This window comes from Cygnus atratus, chromosome 3 (genome assembly GCF_013377495.2).
Source record: "Cygnus atratus isolate AKBS03 ecotype Queensland, Australia chromosome 3, CAtr_DNAZoo_HiC_assembly, whole genome shotgun sequence".
Taxonomy (NCBI): Eukaryota; Metazoa; Chordata; class Aves; order Anseriformes; family Anatidae; genus Cygnus; species Cygnus atratus.
Window position 1 is genome coordinate 89456361 of NC_066364.1, and position 13723 is coordinate 89470083.

The 13723-nt window shown below is 43.0% G+C and overlaps 1 protein-coding gene across 1 annotated transcript in view; it reads right to left on the minus strand.

Moving 5' to 3' along the window:
* The window catches only part of KCNK5 (potassium two pore domain channel subfamily K member 5), a 39348-nt gene extending 25873 nt beyond the window's left edge, over positions 1-13475 (minus strand). Inside the window, exon 1 of the mRNA XM_035561148.1 lies at positions 13102-13475. Within this exon, the coding sequence (XP_035417041.1) occupies positions 13102-13287 (186 nt within the window). The 5' untranslated portion in view covers positions 13288-13475. The remainder of the gene's footprint in view (positions 1-13101) is intronic.
* Between the last annotated feature and the right edge of the window lie 248 nt (positions 13476-13723).

Genomic DNA, 13723 nt, shown 5'->3' on the forward strand with positions numbered 1-13723 from the left:
TTGAAGACAAATTAACTAAAGGTTACTGCTGCATGAGAGCTGCAGCTGTTCTGCAGATGCTGAGTGCCACAACTTTTCTTTGGCCTCAGAAGATTACTATCATTCAGAAATAAAACATATCAGAGGATTTCATAGCTTTCATTAATACAGTTTAACTTTGAGGGCTCCTGTGCAGATACCGTTATACCACTCCTTTCCTTGGCTGGAAAAAAAAGGTACTTAACAACTCTTACGTTGCATCTATTGCTTCAAGAAGCTGGAAAGCAGTAATAGCAGATTAGGCTTCCTTCCTATCTGAATACATACATGGTGACTGATGGAGCCAACTCCCCTTTAGAAGGGCTTTGGAAAATGCTGTTGTCCCCATTTTACAGATAAGAAAGTGGAAGCAGAAGAGTCAAGAGTTTAATCTATCCCTCACACCAGTTGGTGACCTATGTAAGGCAGGGTTAGAACCAGACCGCATTTACATGAGGCTATTGCAACAGAGCTGTTACCGATTGCATAAATAGATGCTAACCCACACAGCAGTCTGAATTTCCAGAATAATGTTTTTCTGCTTAGCTGAAATTAAATTAAGTAGATTTAAGTTAAATCAAAACAATAACCCTAGTGTCAATGAAAACAGTTTATGGAGATTAATTTACTAGCTGGAGAGATGTTGGACCATATCTTTGTAGTGCTGCTTTTTATTTTTGTTATTTTCTTTCTACAGGCAAGGCCTCAAGACCTAGAGCAGCAAACAGATCAATCTCTGCAGATTTTACCCACCTATAAAATGGCAAAACGGGAGTATTTCAACAGAAAAATTTTGATATTTCACTAAAGAAGTAAAAGGGGAAGTTGAGTTTAGAGTGAAGCTTCATTCCCATGGTGCTTTCAGTGTAAGAATAGTTCATTAGTACAAGACAAGCACAGGTGATCCAAGCTTGATAATTTTGCCTAAAAATGTTTTTCAACTCATTGAATGAATTACAGCATATAGTAATATTGCATTAAGAAGCTTATTATACCATCCCCCTCCCCCCCCATTTATAGCCATGTATAAAAACATGCATCAGGTTAAGAAAATCCCAACAGCTTCTAGGATCAAAATGTTACAGTCTTTTAGATTTCATTCCCCAGATTTCTATACAACATTAAAAGTCTTGCTTCTCTGAAGATAAACTAAGAGGTGCTGCTGGAAAATGCTGGTAGCTTCACACATCTCATTTCCTATTTAATAGTCCATCTTAAGGAAAAAGAAGGAAAAAAGCAGGTTCTAGTAAAACTACTTATGCTCGTCTGACACTTCAGTGAGCATACACATGCTAGAATAAAAATCTTATTTTTCCTCTGACAGCATCAACTCAATGAAACAAAACTAAAAGTGATCAGACTTGGGTGGAGCAGAGCACTAAGTATAATGTCATTTTTTAATCAAGCAGACTTTTGAACTACACAACAGGAGCAAGAGCCACACTGTAACACTGTAGACCATTAACTCTTTGGGGGCATAACCTTTACTAACTCACCTCGTTAAGCCAAACAAACAAAAAGGTTTCCAGGGTAGTTTTAAGTCAACCAAAAACTTTACATAACCTCAACCGCACTGATCTCTCTGCCTGTATCATTCCATCAGACAGCAGGAGGAGGCAAGGCAAGCTTCCAACATCAACTTGGACAGGATGCTTTGTAAGAATAGCAAGGTGATGGGTTTATGTTAGAGGAGTAGCAAGGGAAAGAAACTGCCACAGAAACAATATTTGCTTTGAGACTTCTGTTATTATGTATTTAGCTTTATCCATGGCATAACTTAAAACAGAATTTGGTTATGTACTACAAACCCCCCCATCCATCTCAAAGATCAGTCTTGAGCTAATCTAGCATTGAAGGGAAGGAGAAGAGGCTACTCCGGACAAATGTTTTCAAATATAAATACAGAGATCTGCCAGCACAGTTACGGCAGGATATGAAGAAGCGTGATCAGTAACTAAGATAACTGTGCTGGGGAAGGGCCTGATCTAGACACTCTCAGACCTGTAACAGAGTAAATTCCCGAGTGTGTCTTGTTCCATGCGATGGGGGTGTGAATTTGACTGGTAATAACATCACTTTGTTGGTAAGAGCTGCCTAGGCATCAGAATTTTTCTTAAACACAGTTATATCAGCATACATAAAACCTATTTTTGCAGGAATAGCAGAACATTAAAACCACTTGTACATGTACACTGGAGCAGTCTTTTCTATTTTATTATGTTCAATGCTACACTGTTATGTACACAGAAGAGGATCTTCCCGTGTGAGCCTCCAATCTGTAACTTGGACCAAAACCAAAATAAACAACAAAAAAGAGTACATACAGAACTAAAAGATTATCAAATTTTTTTTTTTGAGGTAATATCACATTTAGTTCCTGAGCAAAAACTGATGGCAAAAAAGTCACTACATATATCCTGTATAATGTGTATTGAATAAACAAAGTTTTTCAACTGAAAAATCTTTAAGCAAACTTGTTTCACAGCTTGAATTTAGCTTGAAAGTTTTCAATTGTTTTTGCTGTAATACTAAGCTAGCAGGTCTTGGTGATTAATTAGTCTTCAAATTGAGCTTTAGCAGTACAAAATTTTTTCACGCTGTTTTTACATTTTTCACTCCCAGCCACCTGAATATCAAGCCAGCTTTGCTTAGACTTTGCAGTGGCAGCATCATACAAGCTAGTTCATTAACTGTGATAAGGACGTTTGCCATGTCATTACAATGCTGTTTTACATCTTACTACTGAAATCAAAAGGAAGATGGGAAATGCTCTAACAATTACCAAAATGAGAATTTCCCCACTAAAAACACAGAGAAGAAAATGAGTTCATATGATGCAGAACTGAGAAGGTATGGGAGCCCACAAAGCCCAGCTTCAACCATCATCTACACAAGGCATCGGTGACTTTGGAATGAATGAGGACACAGCTACTTCACCTACTGCATTTTACATGTAACAAGTTGTATCCGTTATTCACTCAGTTTCAGCAGAATTACTGCACAGAAAAATTCTGCTCATTTGGTGCAACTTTAACCCTACCTCACGCTCACCATGCCCCCGTTATCAAACTACCAAACTGCACACATCCAGATTGAAAGTTTCCCATATATTCGCAGGTCACTCTGCTGTGGTTTAGCCCCAGCAGGCGGCTCAGCACCACCCCGCCACTCGCTCATTCACCCCACATGGGACGGGGAAGAGACCTGGAAAGGTAAAGGTGAGAGAACTCAGGGGTTGAGATAAAGACAGCTTACTAGGTAAGTCAAAAGCTCCTTGGACAAGCAACACAAAACAGGCAATCCATTTGCCACTTCCTATCGGCAGGCAGGTGTTCAGCCACGTCTTGAACAGCAGGGCTCAGCACGCATCATGGTTTCTTGGAAAGACAAATGCCATCACTCTGAACGTCTCCCCCCCCCTGCTTTTATTGCTGAGCCACATGGTGTGGGACATCCCTTTGGTCAGTTGGGGTCAGCTGTCCTGGCTGTTTCCCCTCCCAGCCCCTGGTGCACCCCCAGCCTGTCAGTAGACAGGGCAGCTCAAGGAGCAGGAAAGACCTTGGCCCTGTGGGAGGGAGGTAATAAATAGTCTATGCCCTGTTATTTCTCAACTGCCCCACCCTGGGGATGTACAAAAGCCAAACCACCCTGCCATCTTCTTGCTACTCTATTACGGGAAGAGGATCAGCTTCCCAAGAACTGAAAGCTATTACCAGTTCCTCAGAAGCTGGAGGCAGAGACACTTGCACTCTGATAAGCAGAAAAACCTCCAGCTTAAAAGCTGCTTAGCATCCAAAACGCTCAGAAAGCCATCAAAACCACAGGAAAACTTCAGTTACCTTAAATAAGTGAGACAGTTTTCTAAGATGCACAAAATTCAGCTGTAAGCACCTAGTCGACACTCAGTGTGAAACTACTTGATCCTCACTATGAAACAAAAACACAGCTGTGGAGACATCTGCCCAAATTACCAACTGTCTCTACTGTAGCAGAGCTGAGCAAACAAAGCCAAGGCACGCTCAAAGTGTGAACTGTTATCTTAGATTTAAGAGGTAAAACAAAGACATCCAGGTTCATTTCACTCATCAAGTTGACAGCTTTAGGACTTTGTGGAGACTATGTAGAAACTTCATGAGAAACTGCCTTTATGCTGCAGATACAGCCAGCTAAGGTACTACCTTGAAAATCTGGTGCCACCATAGTAAATTACATAGGGACACAACAGTTATCTACTGCCATGCTGCTCTGATAGAATCAAATTCAAAGTTCCATATTCTTCCTTTCCTTCCCCTTCCCTCCACCTCAACACCCACCAAAAATAAGTTGTAAACATGGAATTATTATTCTAAAAGGGCAAATTGGCAGTGATCACTCAAAAGAGGTGAAAAGCTTTCAGACTGCACGGATACCAAGGAGAAAGCATAAATTTCTAAACATGAACTCCAATGCCCTTCAAAAACCCTTGTGCCAAGGTGAACGCTGATTACAGAATTGCCCTCGATGACTCTGCAGTCACGTACGCACCACTTACACAGGCCTGAAGGCTGAAATTCTAACTTAACCAGCAAGTTATCATAGCCCAACTATTTAAGTCGGTTTTAGCATATTAGCATCCCAGTCTGCAAAGCTCCTCAGCAGTAACTGTAACAGCTGCATCTGTAACAGAGTATTGCAGCCAGACAGCTGCAAGAGAAGCCGTGGAAGAAGTCAGTACCAGCACTAAGACCTCCCTGTTCCTTGGGTGCCTGGAGGAGATTCATCAGCCTCACGTCCCTTGAAGGCCAGAGAAAACATACTTAGAGCTGCTGTGTCTCTGGCAAGGGACCACACATGATTCTTGAGCAACTTTGCTTCAAAGATTTTTTTTTTTTTTTTTTTTTTTTTTTTTTTACTCCTGTAGAGTAGGTTGGGAATAGGAGCACTTGGAAGTTATGCACAGAACTCATCACGTTACAGCATTAGTGGATAGGGGAAGAGCAACTGACATCATCCACTTGGGCTTATGCAAAGCATAATGCATGATGGACAGCACTGATGGACATTGGGCATGGGCATTGATGCTGTCCGTCATGACATCCTTGTCTCTGGAGGGAAGAGATGCCATCCTGAGGGACCTGAGCAGGCTTGAGGTGGGCCTGTGAGAACCTCAGAAAGTTCAACAAGACCAAGTGCAAGGTCCTGCAGCTAGGGTGGGGCAATCCTAAGCATAAATACAGGCAGGGTGGAGACTGGATTGACAGCAGCCCTGAGGAGAAGGCCCTGGGGATGTTGGTTGATAAGGAGCTCAACATGAGCTGGGAATGTGTGCTTGCAGCCCAGAAAGCCAGCCATATCCTGGGCTGCATCAGAAGCAGGCTAGTCAGCAGGGCGAGGGAGGGGATTCTCCCCCTCTGCTCTGCTCTCATGAGAGCCCACCTGGAGCCCTGCGTCCAGATCTGGGGCCTCCAGCACCAGAAGGACATGGATGTATTGAACAAGTCCAGAGGAGGGCCACCAGGATGATCAGAGGGCTGGAGCACCTCACCTATGGAGACAGGATGAGGGAGCTGGGGTTGTTCAGCCTGGAGAAGAGAAGGCTCCAGGAAGATCTTACAGCACCTAAAGGGGGCCTACAGGAAAGCTGGGGAGGGACTCTTTGTCAGGGGGTGTAATGATAGGACAAGGTGGACTGGCTTTAACGTAAAAGAAGGGAGGTTTAGATTAGATATTAGGAAGAAGTTCTTTACTCTGAGGGTGGTGAGGCTGCACAGGCTGCCCAGAGAAGCTGTGGATGCCCCATCCCTGGAGGTGTTCAAGGCCAGGCTGGATGGGGCTTTGGGCAACCTGGTCTGGTGGGTGTCCCTGCCCATGGCAGGGGGTTGGAACTGAATAGTCTTTAAGGTCTTTAAGGTCCCTTCCAACGCAAAATATTCTGTAACTCTATGATCACTGATGACTTTGACATTTTAGCCAGTCCACCAAAAATACTGTACCATAAATGACTATTATTTCTACCTCAGGACCTTCACAGAATTACTTTCAGGTTCCATTAGCTATGTCACTTGTAAGCCACCATCATCCAACAACTTCAGGCCTTCCTCTGGAATCCAAACTACTGTTAAGGAGCGTATACCTTTGCTATTAAAAAGGGTCAGAGTTCAGAGACCTGTGATAGGTCCAGCTGAGACTTCTTTATTTGCACCTGTTGTAACCTCAAAGAGGTTGTTGCTGGGTTTTGTTTCTGAACAGCTGGAACTTGCTTACACAACATTTGCAAGATGCTGGCGCAGAACAAAGTCAATTTAGTATTTGCCAATTTGCTCAATACTATCTGCTTCAACCTTTTCGCTAAGGCAGAAATACAGTCCTACAGATAGGTACAGCAACAACTGGTTCCACAGCGAGGATTAAAGGCAGGTCAATCATGAGAAACACTACCAGTGCCCATGTTGGTAGAAAAGGAACATGGAATGTGATTTCAGACTCAGCAGAGGCTATGATATACCACTCGTTACTAGTTTCTTGCTCCCTTTTCATTACTCATATTTCTTCCTAAGAAAACAGTGTATGACGCTTGAGTTTAAAACATTTCAGAAGCTACTTCACACCCAACAGTTCCTTTGATCCACTGGAACTCACACAACACACACACACAAACAAAAAGAAAAAAAAGTATATTATAATTTCCTTACTCATTTGACTGTAAATGTAGCCGCTAGGGTAAGGCATGCCTGGGAGGGATTTCTCCTGCCTACAATTAAGATGTTGGTAAGTACATAATTAATACCGTAATATCTAAGACCTCTAATATAAAAACATGATAAAGTAAGATGGATGGGAACAGAAAATAAACTGCAAGTCCGAAGTTTCTTGCTAAAGCACCTACTGTTTTACAGAGAGGATCTAATAATACCAGGTCCTGCTGTTGAGGAACCTGAATCAGAAGACAGGAAACAAAGCAAGACAAAGTTACGCCTACAAACTTATGCCATCCCTTCAACAAACATATCTAGTAAAGACAAGGAGTGCATATCGCATGCCATGCTTTTAGGGGTTTAATCTGACTTCAAGTACGGCTCTCCTGAAGATGTCTGTAGCAGCATACAGAACTTCAGGTGTTACCACAGTGGTATTTTAATTTAGATGAACAATACACAAGAGCACAAGACTCCCAGTTGTCCCCTATCAATGTCACACTTCTAACTGCGGAACAGGATCAGAGCATATAAGCTGAACTCATTTTGGACCAAACTAGACCTGAAGATGTACTCCATGAAGAAATCTAATACATGTGACCTACTTGCTCGTGAGCATTCAATCCATAGGATCATACAAGAGTCAGCAAGAAGTAAAAATCCCTGCAAATGCAGACACTCATCATCACGTCCACAGCACCAGACATTTTGTTCTCTGGGTCTGCTCTTATTGAGCTGCACTACATGCTGATATAGACAAAACTTTAGAGCATTTGGTTTCTAGTTTTTAACAAAAAATCATAATGAGACCTTTTTGAAACACAGAACACAATGAGAACAAAAAGATTATCCCAGTGGCATAAAAACTAAATAGATTTTATAACCTTTCAAAAGCCCTTTCCGGATATAGTTGGTTCAGTTGAATTTTATATATAAAATATATAATTACATATATATATTATATATATTATTATTATATATATATATATATATATAATTATACATATATATTATTTCAAGCAGTAGCATTCTTTCTTGCTTCCCAGCTAACCAAACTATTGACTGCCACTTGCAATCCATCTTGGTTCTGGTTTTACGCCACTACATTAACATCTACGTGCAGTGCCAGCATGAAATGCGATTGCTTTGAAGGTCAACACCACCCAAAGAAAAGCACAGCAATTCATTTTGTTTAATTAACATTAATAGCAAAAGCAACAAATTGTTTTAAAATGGAAATCTACACGAAGTCATCATTACACTATTTTCACTGGGTACAGAAGACATTTTGCAATAATAACACGTACAGTATGAAGCAAAGCAGGGGTTTCATGATCTTTTAGGACAACAGGCTGTTGATAATCGACAAATCTACTTGCACACCATGCTCTCTAGAGCAGAGCTTGCCAGAAAACACACCTAGCAGCAGAAGGTAACATGTCAGGTAATACAAACATTCCATCCCCAAAAGAACAGAAGGACAACATACTAGAAGCACTCAAGGATTAAGTCCATAGCAGGAAAACTAGAACTTCTGATCGATTGCTATTGCTCCATCAGCAGAGAGAGTTGCAGCATATGCACTATCAGGTTTGTTTAACTATGTTCCAAGAAAGTTTAAACAATGTAATGGTTAAACAGGGAAAAGCCTGGAGGGACAAACAAAACACAACAGACAAGCATGCCTGGTTACATACAACTTTGCATGGAGGTACACTGAGAAAAGCTACGGCATGAAGGACTACTGGCCTGTCCTCAGTTTTCCTCTTCTTATGCTGCAGCAGCAATAACTCACAGGCTGAGATGCCACAGATACACTGTGGGCCGCAGTCCTGCATTTTAATCTCCATTCATCGCTGCTGAACTTAGAGGATGCAAAATTGAAGTTACACATTTGGAAGCATCGGGCAATAGCTATTTCTCAGGCATAAGCCTTAGCTTATACTGTCAAGTTTTCATGTAAGAGGTATTAGGTACTGCTGTTAACAGCTTTGTGGTTAAACATTTTCATTGGCAATCACTTGCCCTTGTCTGGTAGCTGCTCATTTTTACTTTGTTCAGCCCATATGAAAGTCTTTAGAGGACAGATTATCTGGCATTTCAACCAAGAAATGCAGTATACAATTAGTTTCCTTCACCTTCAATACCTTAGATAGAAGGAATCAGGAAGTAAAAGCCCAAACAAACAAACCCTAGAAGCCTGAAACCTTTCTAATTGTATTTGTGCACCTCCTGAAAAACAGAGGGGAAGGGAAAAATTATTAAAAATATGCCTGCATTAACTTTACACATGTGACCAAATCACTCTACAAACAATGAGGAAAACCTATTAGTTCCTTTATTGAATGTTGAACTAATGAAAAGCATTTCAAACTTAACTTTTTAGAAAACTTGAGTTTGGAAGTGCACCTGTCAGTATTTGCAAGTGGAGAAGATATCATGGCTTTAAAAAAAAAAAAAAATCAGAAGAGAAACTACTATTAAGCCACTTGAGGTTATTTCCTTTAGCATAATCCTCCTGTGTGCCAAGTATACCCTAGCAGAAGCTCTCCTTGAAAGTCTTCTAAATGTTTGTTCACAGCACTGGGCTCTAAGTCTAAACATTTAGTTTCCTAAAGCTCTTTGTCAGGCCTGTTTACAGTCATGTATATTTTTCAAATAAAGACCTCAATTATTTGTTCTTATACTCAGTAAGTTTGTATGCTTCTCCTAAATTAAGCCAGTTTCTCTTTTCTTTTTATTACTGTTTTTTTTTTTAAAGTAACCGTTTTCACTTCTCTTTAAATTCTTCCCTTTCTTTTCACCAGCCTTGAGGTTTATCAGTGGGAAGCATTTAATTTATTGATGACTGTGGTGGGCCAGTAAAAGAGACTTCCCAGTAAACAAGATGTAGCTCAGTGTTGCAAACCTTTGCTCATATGAATAGTGACATGAGGGTCAAGAGGGCTCCTCCTTGGATGAATAGCTCCTTTATCATTAAGCTGATGTTTCACAATCAGGATGGAGCAATAAAGAGTAAAAGTAAGGAACTACAGAATAGGGAAACGACTACATTGCCTTACATTTGCTTCTGTCATCAAAACTCATTCCTACAGCAGGGTAGGCAAAGGTGTCATCACTGTGGGTCTCACAGCCTTCTTCCTCTTCCTCCTCCCAGAGTCCCAGGACAGACTCTGGGCCACAGCAGCAAGGCAAGGATAAACCATAGACTTATATCAACCAGCCTCTACACAGTCCAGAGTCAGTCACTTTTAACATAAGAGTCTAACGTACTCCAATAAGAGTTTAAGGAGTACTTCCATTACACATTACAGTTAGGGTAAGTAGTATGGCACTTAAAATAATTGAAAGCAAACTGATTCTTCACGTGACTTCTAGGTGCTCTTTTTAAGCTTACTTTTAGACTTTTAGGATTGGGAGAAAAAAAGACTTTCTTTCTAGCATATCCTAAAACACTCAGCTTGTGAGCTTTGTGAAAGTGTTTGTTAAACATTTCAATAAAAGTTTATTGCAGTGTATTTGTACTGTAATCAGGTGTTGTGAAATCTTCTATTACAGAATGCAAGCTTTAGACAGTATTTGACATAATACAGCCCCCTTAATAATCACTTGAATTGTTGGTATAAACATACCAGTCCGTACATGAATTGAGAGTCTGTGCTGATAAAAACAAAAACCAAAAACGAGTAGGTTAAGTGGTTAAGATCACCCTACACATCTAACTTTGCAGCCATTCCACACACTTTCCATTACACTTACAGCTAACATAAGGCTGAGATGAACACATGAGCTAACCTGGGTGGGGAACAAGGGCAGCAGAGAGATCTGTCTCTGAATAAGTCAGTCCTTGTCACCTTTCAGCTTGCTTCTGTAAACAAAATTGAATTGTTAGTTCAAGTTGAACATTTCTTGGCATCGTTGCATTTTACCAACAACCATTTAAAGTCTTATATCTGGTGATATTTGCTAAAAAATTTTATCTAGTGTTTTTTAAATTGGGATATTAAAGAGAATATCAGAGAAGTAACTAGAAGAGCTGAATGTGGCTCCACAGAACAGTAGTGGGCACCACAAGAAGAGAGATAAAAGGCTTTGAAATGAACTGAAGGCCATGAAACAGGAGGCAAAAGCTGAGAAATGGGTTAAGTCATGCAAAATCTCAGGAACTAGTTCTGGGATTCCATGGAAGAAGCTCAGAGGAGCAAAACAGAAGTGTGGATTAGGAAAAAAATACATGTTTTAAAATCAACAACATTCTGGATGAATTGTAAGAGAACAAATTTGGGGGGTTAATATGAGAGCAGGGAGATCGGGATTTGCCAAAAGAGAACAGAGATTTATAATGTTTAAAAGAATTAGCAGAACCCAAGAGAAAAAGCATAGATAGTGCTTGACAAAGCACTGTTACAAATACTATTTCCAGTATACTTCACAGCTTATTCAAGTTGAAATCCTGATGCCCTTACATGATTTTTTTTCTCCCTTCTTTTTATCAGCTGGGCTAGATTTCACCCTTCCGTTCTCCTCTGTAGGAAACGCTACTTACTTCCCTCCTCACCACTTCTCACACAAAATGAGAACAGCAACAAAAGTACAAGTCTAGATGAAAGCAAGCAGTGAAGTTTCCAGTTACCAACAAGAGTAAAAGAAGAGCGAGCTATGTTTTACGTTTTAGCTAAACTGGGCTTAAGAGGACAGCAGAATATCTAAAAGTGATCATCAGACCAGCAAGGTCAGACATGGAAAGTAAGGTATAATTGGAAGCAGTACAGAGACAAAACAGAAATACACCAGGAGCTAACACACTGAAGAGGGAAGGCCCTCCTCACTGAGGTGTGCAGAGGTACTCAAAACAAATACTTTGATCTGCCCACAGTTTGCTTTATGCTCCTTCTCCTCACTAACTCTGCACCCATCACCACTCTACAACACGCTATAGTCCATCCTAATGAACTAATCTATAACTTTTTCCCTGGTCATTTTATATTTTAGGAAAAAAATCTTTCTGCAACTTCAGGATCAGTTGTGATAAAGGTCATGGAAAAACACTAGCTAAATGATTCCCTCATACCAACGTCAATTTCATCCTAAACTGAGCCAGAGTCTGGATTCTGAATGATATCTACAGCAAGTCAAGCACACTAGGTTTAAGGTACACCCCAGTCCAAATAAGGTTTTTCTCTCGGGGATCTTGGACAGGTTTAGGATAACCTAGACTAAGATTTCAGTGAGATTCCAGTACAGCAAAGGCATCCTCAAAAGCACAGCACATCTTTCATTTTCCCAACATCCCTCCACAATTTCGAGCCTCCATCCACCATTCCACTCCATACCACAACATTGTATTTAATGGGGGTATTGAGACGGTAACAATAAGGACACTGCCAACAGAAAGCTCTACTATCTGAAGCAGACAGAAAGCAGCCACCAACTGAAGGACATAGACTTAAACCACAAACTTTTAGAACCAAGAACCATACCCCCTTCTAAGCTTGCACAGTATCGATTACGCCAACAGTCATGAGTCATTTTCCCCGTCTTCTGTATTTTAGCATTTTAGTAGACTTCTTAGTGAATTTAAAAATAAAGTTTTTTAAAAATCCGAAACACAATGAACATGAGGTCTAGTCAATATAAACATCTCTGAAATACAGTCCCAAAGGACTCATTTCCACCGCTGGAGCCCCGCGTATCTAGGCAGCCTATTTTCCACGGTTCACCGTTGCTGGCCACCATCTTTTAATGGACACCACGTCCATAAAAAGACACTAACCAAGTTTATACTACTCTGCGATTTTATACATGCTATTGATTAATAATTAGATTTGAAGAGGCATTCTGCCAGATAAGAGGGAGGACGATTAATCCGCTCCGCATGCTTAGAAAGAGGTCTTTGGGCTGAAGTGGAAGAGGGCTGCAAGCATCCCTGGGTGCGAGGCGCTCAACCCTGGGCGGCCTGAACTTTCCTTCAGCTGCCCCGACTGACCCCTCGGACCTGCACTCAGCGCCCAGACAACTCACAACGAGGGCATTCAGTACGGGGAAGAAAATATGGGAAATAAATAAATATAAGTCCAGCCCAAACAGAAGACGCTCAAGACGCTCGGCTTCACCTTCCCCTCCTCACACACGAGGGAGGGAGCCCCTCCGGGTGGGCCAAGAGCCGCAGTGAGCACCTCGGTGCTGGGCTGGCAGCGAACCGGGGGCTCCCTCCTCGCCCCGATCGCGGGCCCCCGGGGCTCGGAGCTTTCCTCGAGGAGGCTCCGGGCTCGGCGGGGACGGGACCACCGCTGGCTCTCCCCGGGGAGCCCGGCACTGCCCCTGCCCTGCTCCCGGCCCCGCTCCCGGTCCCGGTCCCGCCCCGGGGCGCCCGGCGGCACCTGCTCCCGCCCGGCCGCCAGCCCGGTACCTGCAGGATCTTGTCCAGCCCCTCCTGGCCCAGGCAGGGGAACTGCTTGAGCAGCTCCGTCTTCTGCCGCTTGTAGTCGTCGGTGGCCGAGCGCCAGTGCGGCTCCTCCAGCACCTCGAAGATCGCCGCCCCGATGGACAGGTAGAAGATGATGGCCGAGGTCAGCAAGGGGCCCCTGTCCACCATGGTGCCGCCGGCGGGGAGGCGAGGAGAGGAGAGAGGAGAGGAAGAAAAAGGGCCAGAGAGGGCGGGCGGGCGGAGCGCGGCGGGCGGGCCGGGGAGGCTGCCCCGCGTTGCGGCCGTGGGTGCCCGCGGCCGCCCCTGACACCTCTGCCTTGCCCCGCCGTGCGCCGCGCCGCCTCTCCCGGCCGCTGCCGCTTTCCCTTAGAGCCTTCCACACTCCCCTCCCACTCTCCTCCTCCCTCACTTCTCCTCCTCCGCTCCGCTCCTCTCCCCCCGGCTTGCCTCCTTCCCCCGTTTTTTTTTTTCGGTTTTTTTTTTTCTTTCTTTTTTCCCTCCCCTCCCTCCTTAGCAGCGATTTGAATTTGGTGCCCTCCCGCTTCCTCCCCCTCCGCCCAGCCCCAGCGTGCGCATGCGGGGCTGCGGGCGGGGGAGAGGCCGG